At 47.5% G+C, this 15,629-nt stretch overlaps 1 protein-coding gene across 8 annotated transcripts in view; it reads left to right on the forward strand.

Moving 5' to 3' along the window:
• The first annotated feature begins 8,465 nt into the window (after positions 1-8,465).
• The window catches only part of Atg18a (Autophagy-related 18a), a 33,019-nt gene continuing 25,855 nt past the window's right edge, over positions 8,466-15,629 (forward strand). For 5 of the 8 annotated variants that reach the window (XM_077634329.1, XM_077634333.1, XM_077634332.1 and 2 more), the window contains exons 1-3: positions 8,466-8,711; positions 12,669-12,751; positions 13,832-14,055. In XM_077634329.1, the coding sequence (XP_077490455.1) occupies positions 8,578-8,711; positions 12,669-12,751; positions 13,832-14,055 (441 nt within the window). In that variant the 5' untranslated portion in view covers positions 8,466-8,577. The remainder of the gene's footprint in view (positions 8,712-12,668; positions 12,752-13,831; positions 14,056-15,629) is intronic. The other 3 variants (XM_077634328.1, XM_077634330.1, XM_077634334.1) reach the window with 1 other exon arrangement.

Genomic DNA, 15,629 nt, shown 5'->3' on the forward strand with positions numbered 1-15,629 from the left:
GTGCGCAGGTTTTTCCGTGAAAGTACGTACTGCAGCCGCACGAGGGGAGTGTTCTACGCAGACCATGGGCTCTAATGCATTCCAACGGGCCGGGTTCTGGCTGCGGATGGCCTTCACCCGAGTTCTGAGGGCGGCGCCCTAATGGCGGGCCGTCTGCAGCACATCATCCTGCGGGACGCTGCACGGAGCAGGCATCGTGGATGGACCACGCTTCGAGCGAACCACCGAGCAAGACATCGCAAAGAGGTCCGACTCCGGATCTCCCCTCTTCCCGCCGCCAACAACGGAGAGCCGCCACGACCTGCGTGACAGGTCATTCTCTGACGCTGCCCTCCAGGATGCTTCAGACTGAAGCGACTGTGTGATCCCTGGTGAACCTTTGAACTCAGAACTGTTTAGAACGTTTTTAAGAGGTCGCAAAATTGTTGAGAAAAGAATAAGGTATCAGCTTGTTTAACTTCATACAAGAGACATAATGTTGAACCAGAGGGTTTACCGGTATATATGAAATCAGCCGTGCCAGAACTATCACCCATCCACGTGGCAAAGTAGCAGGAGGTACTGAGTGATACGTCTATGCAGCTTGTGGAGGTTGTAATAGAGAGTGATGAATCTTAGCTTGCTACAACAGGAAAAAAGAATTTATTGAATGTAACTATATGACGGACCACGAGATGCGCATTTTGGAACACTTCAAAGCGGAAAAAAGTAGCTTATTATTGGCCAAAAAGAAAAAAAAACAGATCCCGCACTGGTGTTAGTGTTCCTACCGACAGTCCAGAGAAATATAAGTGCCCGAAGATTCTGTTGACAGTGAACTTGCTTCTCATGGTAAGCAAACACGTGGAGGTATTTCCATAGTTAATCTTTCGGATGCAAACCTCTCCAACAAAGAGCGTATATTATCGAAATGCCTGGGATGTTTATCCCGCCAGTGGAAACATAAATGACCTTCAATTTTACAATGACTTGGATAATTTTGCCCGTCGCCTAAGATTTCGAGAGTACCGTTATAATAAGTATGAGAACAGAGACGCTGGGTCATCTCTTCCATAGAGTATGCATTGGGCTCCTCCTCCACAGCGAGCTAAATGTCTCGACCTCTGTATAAATGCTGTGCACAATGACATCCTGCCAGAATGTAAAAGTCGCTCGTATTGCCGAAAAAACTCGTCGCGCAAAGAATAAAATGCTTTGTAATCCGTCACCGCACGTTCCGACATATTTATAAAGCTTGCAGACAAAGGTGGTGCAATTGTGGTCATGAATACCAGGCACTACAAAAACGAGGCAGAGTGGCAGCTAAGCGACAACTCTTTCTACAAACATGTAGCTTTCGACCCAACCTCGCATTTCAAACACGTGGTCCAAACCACTCTCGAAGACCTCGTAAAGGGGAACAAAATAAGTGATAAATTTGGTAAGTCCTTCCTTCCGTTGCCCCCCATCCCCGGTAGGTTCACAGTAAGCCATCAATACATAAATAAAATAATCCAGAGACGATCGATTGTTTCAGGGATAGGAGCTACCTCAGAAAAGATTTCCATTTTTGTCGACAGCTTAATCAGAAAAAATCCACCGAGTTTTCTTCGTTTGTCAAAGATACAACTCATTTTGTTTCGGACATAATTGATCTGCTTGTTAAATTCGTCCAGAAAACAGCAAACTCGTTACACTCGTCATGTTATTACACACCAATGTACCCCACTCGGATGGGATCAGGGCAGTCGTTAACCCTAACAGAGATTCCTAAGTTAAAATACTAATTGACGGCATGACCTTTGAAACACTGCTGCATTTGATGCTGGAATTAAATAATTTTGAATTTGACGGCGACCACTATGTACAAATTAGGGGAACATCAATGGGCACTAAAGTGGGTCCTAATTATGCCATTGTATTGGTGGGCGTTATCGAAACCGAGTTCATAGAGAGCTGCCTCTTCAGGTTACTTTTTTGTATAGGAGGTCTATATATGACATATTTCTTATTGGGTGCAAGAGTGAAGACAAGCTACTCAAATTCATCGCTAACTTCAATAATGCTCATGTCGGCATCTTTTTTTCCCATATCTACTTCACATCTACGGTCACTGGTATTACTATTCCGCGAAGCTCAGGAGCTTGCAGAACAGGCTGTTGTTGACTTGGTCAGCTCGACTAAGGTCACGCACTCTTCCACACACGGGTCAATGAGTTCATCTTCGTCTGCGGGATCAAATGCATCAGTTGACGCATTCTATGCGTTTGTAGCATCCAGCGAAACAACAAGCCTATCAATGGCGTGCCAAAGATCTGCCACTACCTGACAGGTGCCCTCACTGTAGCGCTGCACCGGACATTTGTGATGTGCAGCACTTGTTGTGGACGTGCCCAGCGACGGCTGCTATTAGAAAACGGCTCCTCAGGGAGGTGGGCCTGCGGTGGAACCGCGAACGTGACTATGCGAAGTGGACTATGAACAATCGTTTCATCAGCAACCTCCGCGACTATACCTCAGCGCAACGGGTCTTCACTCCTTCTTTTAACTTTTAATCTCCCGCATTCCTTCTCCTTTTTTCAACTTATGCCTCATGGCACACTTTTCTAATAAAAAAAAACAACAACAAGCCTTATAGCTCTCAAGAGGTACTAGTGAAACTTGAGTGTCTTATCTACCTCCAAGATCTTCGAGTGGACGTGACCATGCTTTACTCTTATCCGTTTTGCAAAGAGACTTCATCAAGTACGACACGGCAGCGTGCTCGTCTGCTCCTATAGAAGGGCTGTTTTCATCTGCTTCGCCAGGCCGATTTGGGGGTTTTTAGCATACCGGAGACATACCGGTTACCGGACCCCTCTTGCGCATGCGCATTGGTATTGTTGGGGTGAGGGGGTGCACCGGTATATACGTCTCCGGTATGCTAGAAACGTTTATTGTAACTACAGAGATCAGAAAGATGTTTTTTTTATTTTTGATTTCATTTTTCATTTCATATTTCATTTGATTATGCTTGCCCTAATAACTACCTTCAGACCTTATATTTTCATTGTCTTCTTCCAAGTTTTGTACGCCAACGTCTGCTAAAGCCACTGCCGGAGAAATAACTTGTCGGCTTTCCCAAACGCGGGAGCCTGCACCTTTGAGCACAAGGCAAAGACAGGCTAATGCTGCGTGTAACGAATGGAGAGCCTTGAAAATACTTCAAAGCTTATACGACTGTAGGTGACTGGTCAGAGGCAACTTCGCTGGAAGAACATGAGTTTTAACATGATTTTGCTAGTCTAGTAAATATGGTCCCTTATTTTCCTTCCAGCCGCCGCGGTGGCTCAGTAGTTATGGCAATCGGCTGCTGACCCGAATGATGCTGGTACGATCCCGGCCGCGGCGATCGAATTTCGATGGAGGCGAAATGCTGGAGGCCCGTGTACTGTGCGATGTCAGTGCACGTTAAAGAACCCCAGGTGGTCGAAATTTCCGGGGCCCTTCACTACGGCGTCCCTCATAGCCTTAGTCGCTGTCGCTTTGGGACGTTTAACCCGCGTAAACCTGAACTTCATTATCCTTCCCTTGTCGGCTCAACTAAATGTGGCGTCATTCCAATGCTCAAGTTTTAACAGCCTAATTAATTCGTGCGGCCGGGCTTAGTTTAGGCCTTTAAAATATAGTTTGCTATATTGTACGCACTAAATATTGTAGGAACCATGGAGAAATTAACTTAGCTAACCACCGCATTATCGATTTCAATAATGTATCGAAGATACAGTATCGAGTGTGTGTATTGCAAATCAATTCCCTAAATATATCTTTTGTCGGTATCGCAAACAAATTTTTCAGGTTAGCGGCCGGGTACCGGTATCGAAGATAGCTGCTATAAGTGTCACGTCCACTCCTGTGGGATGATGAGGCACGCGTTTCCAAGATCAAAAACCGATTGTCGGGATCGTTTACAGGCAGGGCTGCATGCTTTCGCCCGGCTCAGCAGGGAACGAGTTGGTCATTCAGTGAAGCGGTAGCCACCGCAGCCGGGCAGGTATGCGGCGATTTTCAAGCGTGCTGGCAAAGCTCCTTCGCCACGCATCGGCCACTATTCGCGGTCGAGGCCACGTCGTCACGCCTGTCCCAGTGATTTTGTACGCTTACTGCTGACGTGGCAGGGAGAGCAGCCCCATGTCCGAGGGGCAGCATGACAGCGCTACCCAGAAGCGCTTTTTAAAGGTAGCCGATGAAGGGGACAGCCGCTGTTGAGCGGGAGAACAGTGTGAGGCAGGCGTCGAGACGATCGCCGCAGCGGGGGCCAAGTGGTTGAGCATGTTCCTCGCATGCGGGATAGATTGAAAACTAAATATTTCGACAGATTTGCCTGTCTGGTTGGGCTTGAAGACTTATAATAAACTGCACATCTCCAACCAAGAAACTTTAATTTCAAACCCAACGTTTCGAAGCCGACTCGGCTCCTTCATCAGGGGTGACCGGGGGCAGTAGCTAGCGTTTTTAAGTACGGAGGGGAGGAGGGGGTCAAAGGAACGAAAGCTGTGATGCGAAAGGCGTGGGGGAGGGGGGGAAGGGGGGGTTAAAGCTTTGAGACGTTGTCGCACTGTGGGGAGGCGGTCAATGGCGACTTTTTTTCGTTGAGTTGCAGAGCGAAGTCCCTGGGCATATACTGGGAGCAGGTTTCTTTTTGTGCTGTTGATGTTCGTGGTGGTTTGGATGTGCAGGCTTCGAGAAGGAGCCTTTTGTGGTAATTTGTTTCGGTTCCGAGGATGCTGGTTTCATCGAAGTGATCCTGTAGCCGAACATTCCGAAGTCTCAGACCACATCATTCAGAATTCAGAGGTCGTGGGTTCGGATCCCACCAGCGGCTTGTGGTTGTTTTCTTCTTCTGCTTTTATTAATACCCCATTGATGAAAACCAAAAATAAAAGCCATCCCCTACTTCCGTCATGCATGTCATAACGAGCACCTCTTTCCTTCCATTCCCTTGTGTCCGCCGCGATGTCTCAGTCAGTGGTTAGGGCGCTCGGCTACTGATCCGGAGTTCCCGGGTTCGAACCCGACCGCGGCGCCCGCGTTTCGATGGAGGCGAAACACAAAGGAGCCCGTGTGCTGTGCGATGTCAGTGCACGTTAAAGATCCCCAGGTGGTCGAAATTATTCCGGAGCCCTTCACTACGGCACCTCTTTCTTCCTTCCGTCTTTCACTCCCTCCTTTATCCCTTCCCTTACGGCGTGGTTCTGGTGTCCATCGAGATATGTGAGACAGATACTGCGCAATTTCCTTTCCCCTACAGCCAATTCAATTGAATTCCATTCCCTTGTCTGCTGAATTACTTATTTGTAGATGTCCAGTGCATGGTCTTCTATTGCAATTTCTAAGAGCAATAGCTATTATTTAGTTATAAACCGTTTCGTTATGGCAAGGTTTCACTGTAAATGGCATGCAATTACAGCTACTGCAAACGACCTGATTTTCGCGAAGACTAAATTTTCGCGTTTTCGCGAGCAGCTCGCGAAAAATTGGTTCCGCGAATAATTCGCGACCCGCCGCGGTGGCTCAGTGGTTAGGGCGCTCGACTACTGATCCGGAGTTCCCGGGTTCGAACCCGACCGCGGCGGATGCGTTTTTATGGAGGAAAAACGCTAAGGCGCCCGTGTGCTGTGCGATGTCAGTGCACGTTAAAGATCCCCAGGTGGTCGAAATTATTCCGGAGCCCTCCACTACGGAACCTATTATCCTTTCTTCTTTCACTCCCTTCTTTATCCCTTCCCTTACGGCGCGGTTCAGGTGTCCAACGATATATGAGACAGATACTGCGCCATTTCCTTTCCCCAAAAACCAATTATTATTATTATTATTATTATTATAATTCGCGCAAAATATCGACTGATAATTGCTCGGGAAAAAATATGGCCGGTGGTTTAGCATTGCTAAGCACGAAATATTGTGCGAAATCGCGATGTATTGCAAGTGGACACCGCCGCCACGTACCTCAACGCGCGATTGTTGTGGTACTGACCGAGGGAGCCAGTTGTGCGCCTTTCTTTTCCTCAAAATCAACCGAGTTTACAATGTTGTCAACGCCAACGGCGATGAACCTAATGAACAGTGTCAGTCTTTGTCTTTGTAGAAGAGCAGGTTTGGATAAACCCACGTTTGTATTTTTCGCCAGTCCCGGGATTGCTTTTTGTTTAGGTCTTTGTGTGAAGGAGCATGGCAGCACCTAAGGGTTCGATAATGTTCTAGGCGATCAGCGAAGCGCATCACTCCCGGTGTCCTGAAGGAATTTTGGGAAACAAACGGGAAGCCTCCTTCCACACACAAGCTCTAACAACATTTACCTAGTTCCATTTCGCTTTTCTTCCATTTTTAACTATTAGTGTTCGTTGTCTGATACACCCTGTATATATTCAGGTCCGTCATTCCTGTTAGTTTCAGCGCCATTAGAATACAAGATTTACTTTCATTCGATTTTATTCCAATGTCGGCAGTGCATGGATGCATGGTGGTACCTCAATCAATGACAAAGTTGTACGCCTCCATTAGGCCTGGTTTTTGCCCTCATCAGTACAGCAGACGTACATAAGGCCGCGGTGACGATGTGAGATGTCAAACAGGCCTGTGTTCGTCGCAAAAACTAAGCCGTACGCAGAGCGACGATCCGAACGAACCGGTCGCTCGCCCCTCCTAACCTACCAGGAAAGCCATTGAGGACCGGATGAATGGGGAGGGGGGGGGTGGGGAGAGACGACGAAGGAAGAAGCAGACGCAGAGGAAGGAAGTGCGGTCAGACTTTCCTCCTGACAGACGAGACCAATTAGACACAATCTCACGTTCTTCAACCCACAACTGAAGTTCCGGGTAGTTTACCCCCCCCCCCCCCCCCCCCCCCACACACACACACACTTTTTTTTTTTTGCTCCCAGCGCGCGTAGGTTTTACCCGTCCGACTGGTACTCCACTGAGCCGTGTTGACTGAGCCTTTTGACCCCCCCGGGACAGCTTTTCCCGAAACTCTCCAAAACGAGCGAGTACAAAGAGTTCGCTTGGCCACGTGCAAGGGACCTCGAAGGCCACGGCGAGCCGGACGGGGCGATGGGAAGGGGTGGCATCAGCCAAGGCTACCGCATTTCTCTGCACAAGAGAAGCACATGGTAGGCGCCCAAAGAGACTGTTCTCTAGCCATTCACCGATTTCTTTTACTTCAACTGAAGTATTCATAAATATGCAGGTTATTCACAACTCGCGGCGCTCTTCAGCTGAAAATAATGTGGTGGGTTCGATCCCCGCGGCCACGTTTCAATCGAGCCTGCTTGTGTCTAACTTGTGCCATATGCATGGAGGCTTTGCTAAAGCGCTTGTTCAAATTAAATTTCTCTACTACCCTCTACTCTTGCATGACTTTCAGTCCCAAGAGCAGTTTTGGCATGCTAAATATTCATTATTTTATCACTGCGAAGATTTTCAAGATACGCATAGGCGTGAGCGCTACTACATATTATTGTGCAATGATTGAAAGCAGATGTATCGACTGAGCATCGATCTGACTGCTGAATTTCAGCATTTCGAGCCCATAAATCACAGCTCTGTGTAATGGATGCTCATAACTTTTGCACGTTTCCGCGAGCAAAGCAGCAACCGAGCGCCCGAAGTGAATGCAGTGTTGGTGTTTTAATTTTTACTGGCGCGCCGAGATAAACTAAGGCGACACAATCGAGATCCACTGCGGCCTTCGCGCGACTGTTGGCACTGTGAAAGATTGTGGCTCGCTCGATCCTCACGTACAGTGCTTCCGAGAACGTGTTTATTTTAAGACAATAACGGATAATTACGGAAGCTGTTATATGGCTTTAAAGTCTTTGCACGCGTTCCGCTGACGTTTACTGCAAGACAGAGTCACAAGGTAGGACCTTGTCTTATCACCGGGTCGCCGCTTTGTTATCGTGCACTGGACGTTGCCGTTTTAATCACGACGCACGAGTAATAGAGTTTTGATAAGACTTCGGGGACCCGTGAGTTGTCGCAGCGTGTTTGAGGATTGTGTCACCGAACTGCCATAAATGAGCATTTCCTGATAAACTGTACAATTATGATCCGCCCCAAGTTGCAGCTATGCGCGCACTGCATGCAACTTTCATTCGTACAATGAGAACGTACTTAATCGATTCAAAAAGATCAGACAGTGGAACCTTCCACTTTTCCAGATGTTTCCTCTCAACTGGCCTCTCAGTGGCATGACTATGAATATGAGCGCCTGGCAATGGAGCAGTACAGAGCATTACTCGAGGAAATAACGGTACTCGTTTGAAATCGTAGCGCGGCGGTGAAAAGCGAAGCTGCTGCCATCTGTACGAGGCGAACGAAGGCAAAAATGTCGTTCTTTCTCCCTTCGTGAGACGCCGCTGTAGTCGCAAAGAATGACGTTAGATGCCAAGAGCAACGTCACAGTTCTGCAAGCCAATGAACGACCGCATAGCAGACTGGCATTTAGTGGCGTAGCCATTAGCCGTCGGCCATACAACTCAGCTGACGGAGGCTGTTGTGGTGTTGCTGCTTCACAGCGCGCACCTTTGTTGTGGTGGTGACAATGTTTGCGCGTCTATGCAAAATTTAGCGTCGAACCTCAACAACATCGGCAAGGGAGTCAAGCAAGGCATCGGTGGACTCATGAATCTAGCAGTGGAAGGGGGCGAACAGCCCGGACTCTTATACGTGAATTTCAACCAGGACGGCACGTAAGTTTTGCCCAGTCTCTTTCTCGCGCGATTGCAGCGAGGGTGGCGAAGCGTTTCCGAGCTTGTGCAACAGCGCTCAGCTCTGGCCCAAGCATGTTTCCTAATTTTTTTTCCTCTTCGCGAACGCTATCGCGCCCCTTTCGTCGCCGTTTAAGCGCTGGCAAGCCGTCTCTCGCTGGCGCACTGTCCTCCCTATTTGGTGTCCCTCCCGACCGCGGCGGTGGTGCTCGGCCGCTGGACGAAAGATGCTTTCTCGCTGTCGTCCTCACTTTCGCAGTGCTTCGTTTCTGACGTTCTTCGGTGTACCAAAACAAACACCTCCGCACTCGAGGATCGATCTCGGCCGCTGCAGGCGTTATCAGCCGAGTTCCCCCCTCCTCTCTGGTTGCACAGCGCCGGTATATGCAGCTCATTTTCCATAGCCGCGCACTCTCTCGCTATTGTGAATCGTTTGGGGCGCGTTTGGCTTGTCGCCCGCTCCCCTGCCCTCGCTCGCGCGGGCCCAGCTGAGATCGCGAGCGAAGGGCAAGCCCAGCCCGAGGCAGTGCTCAAGGTAAGTAGGACAGAGCGTCAAAGAGCGAGAGCGCTCTCAATTTTATTTTTCTTCTCCACACCAGTTCGCGTCCAAGTCCCTCCGGTGCTCTCGGTAGCTAACCTGCACGCTCCAAGGTCTCGACGACCATTCGGACCTCCGCTGGTCCGACGACGGAGCCCTTAGCCTTGAATGGGCAGTGCGCTGGGTGCCCGCGGCCGCCAGTTATTAATCTGTCATATGTCAGCGCCCCTGCGATTTGCGGGGTGATGTAAGAGGCGTCCTCACTTTCCGCTTTGTTTTTGTCTTGTTGCTGCATCGTTGTCGCGTCGTTCGGGGGGAGCGTGCTTGGCGTGTCGTTTCCCGTTCCGATGCGTCAGCGCGGAGCGGTCAGCTGTTATCGCACCCTCCTCGCCTCGCCAGCCGTTGTGCACGACGTGTCTGTGCTTGTGCGTGCACACTTGTTCGAAGAAAACCTGTAGCCGGGAGTATCGCGTGACTTAACGCGCCCGATTTCGTAAACCCGCGCGCGCGGCAGAGACGCTTGCGCTAGCTCCTGCTGGGGCCATGGCTGCATGAATGCACGTCCTAGTCGACCCTGAAGGCGCGCATACGCAGTGTGTGTCCTGTAGCTAAGGCCCTTCGCGGCGAAAGCGTCGTGCTTTTGAAACGGCGACGTCGTCTGGGCGAGTCCTTGGCTAAAGCGGGCGCGGGAACTCCTGTCACTAGCGCACACACACCGAAGCGGCAGCCGCTTCAGAGTGCTTTTTTTTTTGTCGTTTCAGAAGCCCATTGTCTGAATGTTACGTACCACCCCGCCCCCGTGCCCTCAAAGCAGCGATGACAATTCAGCTCGTAAACCAGAGAGTTGTAGATGACGTCAGAATCTTCAGCTGTATCGTTGTGTTGTGTGTCTCGCGGGAATGGCAAATTCGTGCCCTCGCTTTCAAACCTTCATGAACTTCTAGTTTAGTAAAAACGCGGGACTATTTGAAAACTTGCTGTGTAAACACCCCATATGGAGGCCAGTAATTGAACGCCTGTATACATAAGAAGATGGCCTTTGGCCCAGCTACCAGACCCTGGCGCGGTGTTGTCACATTCTGATAAGATACTCTTCGGATTTGTTTTAGGGATACAGTGTTAGGGGAATTCACAGCTCTGCTTGAATGTGTCTTTTAAAGACAGCTGTGAGTATTGGATATGCTGTCGAATATGCCATAGCATAGGCTATGGCCATAGGCATGTGCAATAGGCTGAGGAAAAGCGGAATTAAGAGTAAAAATTTAATGAAAGGGAGAGGGGGATTCATAGGCTAGGTGGCGCAAGCTGCAGCCTGATACAAATGGTGAAACTATTATCATCCATCCATGCACAGGGGCTGGGCGCTATCGCCCACCCCCATTTTGCTCCTGAACCAACACGGAATAAACAGGCCACAATGAATGTGGTACACAACATGCCATTTCCAGTAAATCTTTCAGGTTATTATTGCTCAGGAAATTGGAAAATCATGCCACGTTTTCTTTAATCAAAGCATGAACATGTATGACATCTTTTTTTTCATATTTAATGGCATTTCTTGCACTTGCTGTTTTGTGTATGCACTGCCATAATGCACCTGCGGTTGTTGCAGTGGCATGCACACAAGTAGCTGTTGCACTCATTGTTCTGCCAAAACATGTATTATCAGAGTGAAAGTGTGATCACTCTACAACAAAAAAGCTGCCTAATGTCTATGCTGCGTAGGCAAGCAAAATGACAGTAGATGTGTAGGATTTTCAGTTCATTAATGACCTTATTTTCACTTCTGGTGCTGCACATCAAGATAACATCTGTTCATGCACCATGATGACAGCAGTGCCCAGAAGGAGCTTGAAAATTCTTTACTGTCAATAAACCTGCTCCTAGGCTCAGAATGTGGATTGAAAATTTAAAATTATTCTGAAAAGGACTTTCTTTCTGCTAGATGAAAGTGGCTGGAAGCCAGCAGGCTAGACAGGCTTTGTCAATTGTCAGAACGGCGTCTCTCACATTGAAAATTCTGCAAACATGCCTTGCCTGAGCAAAATTGATAAGTAATTAGTTCCTTCGTGCATTGTTCTTTCAAAGCCCTTGTGCATAAGAAATGGGCATGATATATGCATTTCATGGGTGAATTTGGTAGTTGTAGTGAGCTCATTGAATTGCGAATGACTTCAGGGGGAATCCCATTAAATTGGTTCATAATGACATCATGTTTCAATAAAGCTTTCGGAACTATACGTCCTTTTCGAACATGAAAGGAGCAGGTTAAAGTGCAAAGTCTAGAACTGATGCTTTAAAGGCAGCATTAGAATTTGCAGACAGTAGAGAGACTGCACTCTGGGCTTTGACCACATCTACTGCCAGAAGAGTGGAATCATGTCTGTGTTGCATTTGTTGTTCTGAAAGGAATGCAGTAGAGGAAATTGTTTAATCCTACCTTTCTAGAGCTCCCTAGTTCATTTAGTCGAGCATGTTTTCAGCGCTTGGAAAATGAGTATTTAAAGCAGCTGCAGTTTCTGAAGTTCTTCAGTTCTTCTCAAGTGCACTTGAAAAGCAGTGGAAGCCTAGACCTAGTTTCCCCCACATTCCTTTGTAATAGGTGTGAAAAGCATGGTAGTAAAAAGAGATGAGCTACAGCTTGAAACTTTTGCTTCCCATTCACTGGAGTGGGCTGTGCCCTCAACTGTTTAAAATTAACCAGCGCGCTGAGACGAGACAAGAAAGAAACCACACACGCAGGGCGCTGTGCATCTCATCTCTTGTCCCATCTCTGCACGCTGTTTTCTGCCATGTTTACTGTTCCCCAAGTAGCCCAACCGATCCCAGTCATGGAGGGAGAGGTCTGTTCCCTTTACATCTGCCACTTCCGCTCCCTGCTTTGTCACGCTAGTAGATTCATGAGAATCTGCTGACACCATTGCCTGGAAAGGGCTCTTTAACGGGGAAAAGCCTCGTTGTTCTTTAGTTGTATCCGACTGAGCAGTGTAGTTTTGGTGGCTTGCGTAAGGTGAGGCAGTAGCAAATGTGGTTCACCGATCGTCATTTTCTCTCAGTTGATTGCATACGTTCACCTGTTTTCTGTTTGTGTTTACAAAAAAAATATAATTTCATGGACATATACATGCTGGTTGTGCGGTCACTTTTCAGCGCTCTTGATTTGACGGCCTTCTATTCAATGCACGTACACTCGAACTGTGCTGTGTGTTAAGCCCTCATTGTCTATAGTGTTTGCGAGTAGGTCTGTTCTATTTTTACCTGTGTGTAAGGGGCAGTATTGAAGGAATTTGAGACAGTTCTATTGAAAAAAGGGGTTTATGTGTTGCTGTCATAAATTTTATGAACTTTGCCACGACTTGGACTTCTCCTGTAGCTCAAATGGAGCCCTTCTTTATTTCAAGGTCACTGTCAGTCGGTACACAAACAGGGTACAAGTTCTTTGCCCTGGGAAACCTGGACAAGCTTGAGCAAATATATGAAAATGGTGAGTACCGATATCATCTGCTTGCTTCGTTATGCATGCAATCACTTGGAGAAACGAAAAGATAGCATGATTTATCTTTTCTCATGGGTGAACGGGCAGGAGGCAATTTATAGCAAGCAGCATGCTGACGGTACTGTCTGTTGAAGGACGTCACGGCAACTGTGTGTTGCAGTCCTACTCGAAGCATACAGATGTCAGTACCTTGAGTTACAGCTTACTTGAAAGCTTGCAGAGTAAAATTGGTTTTCAAGAAAAACAAATTTGCTGTTCACTTACTCTTGTAGTAGTGGAAATTTCAGCTGCAGATATGCTGGTGCAAAATGCTGATGCCAGTCGTGAGTGCAAACTAACTGAGCACAATTGTAGGTAGGGGCTTTTATGGCTGTTGTGTCTGCATGTATTTGTGCATCACGCGCTGTCATGCACTATTACGTATCCATCCAATAAAGCAGGTGTCTGGCATGGCAGGCGCAATGAGGAAAATGGGAGATAAGTAACCTGTGTGGTGCGCTGCACCGCACTGCACCTCCTATCCATTTCCCTATAACGTCACTAATGCAAGGTTGTCCCACCAATCAGTGTTGCATGCCGCACTTGTTATTCATCTCCCTATAACGTCGCTAGTTGCAAGATGGTCGGACCAGTTAGTGTTGCATGCCGCACTTGTTATTAATCTCTCTATAACGTCACTAGTTGCAAGATTGTCTGACCAATCAGTTTTGCATTACGCACTTGTTATTCATCTCCCTATAACGTCACTAATGGCAAGATTTTACAACCAATCAGTGTTGCATGCCGCACTTGTTATTAATCTCCCTATAACGTCACTAGTTGCAAGATTGTGTGACCAATGAGTGTTGCATGCTGCACTTGTTATTCATCTCCCTATATTGTCACTAATGGCGACATTTTCCAACCAATCAGTGTTGCATGCCACACTTGATGCAGCCATGAAGCAGGGAAAACGTGGCCTTAACAGCTGTCTGTGCAGAAGTTCGATTGCCGAGAAAAATGCCGTTGCATGGCCGTGCTGTGCTGCAGCTGTGCCTGCATTGCCTGCATTCTCTTTCCCCGATGCAGAGGGCGAAGCCACATGCCTGGTGGAGCGGCTCTTCCTCTCAAGCCTCGTGTCCATCGTCAGCTTCTCATCGCAGCGCAAGCTCAAGGTGTGCCACTTCAAGAAGGCCTCGGAGATCTGCAACTACTCGTATTCCAACTGCATCCTGGCCGTGCGGCTCAACAGGGCTCGGCTGGTCGTCTGCCTCGAGGAGAGCCTCTACATCCACAACATCCGCGACATGAAGGTGAGCACACAGATCTTCCTCATCTATGCATGCTGGCTGTGGGCACTTGCTGCTGCACTTTGTCTGGGGTGTATGAAATGGGAATGCACTGTTGGGTGCTTGTGTGATCCATGCTGTGTCTGTCATTGGGCGGTGTTTAGTGCAGAGGCAAGGTTGCGCTTTTACCCACTGGGGTGCCAATGTACCATCATGGTTGCCTGCATAAGTATGGCCAGCACAGCGCTTTAGGGTACTGGTTTTGTGGCAACAGTATATATATTATGGTAAAAGCAGTGATGGTCTCGTGCTACCCAGGATCACTTTTGGTTTCGTTATTTTATTTCTTTATCTCGGTATCTCAAATACCCCGCGCTGGGCTATTACATGAGGGACCATTGCCAGCTCTGGCTTCAAGACCTGCAAAAAAGAGGCATTGAAAAGAAGCGGATTACATATTTGCAAACATTTCCTACGAAGAGGGACTGCACATTCACTGGCTCCTTACTTTAATAAAAGCCATATGTACAGCTCCTTTATTATGGAAAAACCCTAAGCAGTTTCATTACCTGTTGGATATGATTTTTGGCTTGGCTCTGCACTCGGTTATTATTTTGTTACTGCTCTGAAAGCATATGTCGCGATTCGTACAGCATATATGTACTTTCAATGCAGCAACAAAGTAATGATTCACCAACTAGCCCACCAAACTGACTTGTCTACAGAAGGGCCTGAGAATCGTTTATATCAGATTCTGGTTTAGTATTGGCTGTAATATCAATGAGGCACTCTGCACCACTGATACCATCGTTGCGAGTGTTTGCCACGTAAGGAGTCTGTGCATTTCTCCGAGGAAGGGTCGAAGGCCAGGTTCCAGCAGCACTGCAAGTGTGCCTGAATAGATCATGCCACTCCCTTGCACGTGTAGTGTTTCTTTTTTTTGTCTACACCTGTCCACAAGAATGCAGAGATGAGCTCAAGGTTAACCACGTTTTATTCTCTTGTGTGAAACTGGAAAACCTAAGAAAAAGTACTTTACTCAATTTTATAATGAATGCATTCCTTTTCATCCAAAACTGCTCTTAGATGATAATGCCATTGTTAACATACCTTCTATTTTTAGCTTTTTCAAGGAAGCAGGCACACTTGAAAAACTAATTTTTAAACCACTAGCTCGCTTTATTTCACGATACACCTCAGCCACTTTCTCATTCCTGAGAAGAAGGCTGAGGTTTTTATTTGATTGGTTGGGAGCCTCAGGATCCTTGGCCAGCCAAGGATAGTCGCTGAGGCTACCTGACCTTCTTTAAGGCTTTTACAATTAGCCATTGTTATTACTAGGCAGTACAATCTTTTAGGCCATCTACACGATTGATTATATTTCACATTTGTAAACATTCTACAGGAAACTTATTCTATACCTTGGGCTTGGTGCATGATGGTCTTAGCTGCCTATGTGCCATAAAACCGAACACAACATACCTGTCTACATGGAGGCAAGTTTGGAAGTGGTTTTTATATTTTTGTTTGTGGGCTCAAACACCTTTTTGATTGTATTGCGAGATTTTAAACAGCATGGGTAGTGCACATGTATGCAA

Source organism: Amblyomma americanum, chromosome 8 (assembly GCF_052857255.1).
Source record: "Amblyomma americanum isolate KBUSLIRL-KWMA chromosome 8, ASM5285725v1, whole genome shotgun sequence".
Taxonomy (NCBI): domain Eukaryota; kingdom Metazoa; phylum Arthropoda; class Arachnida; order Ixodida; family Ixodidae; genus Amblyomma; species Amblyomma americanum.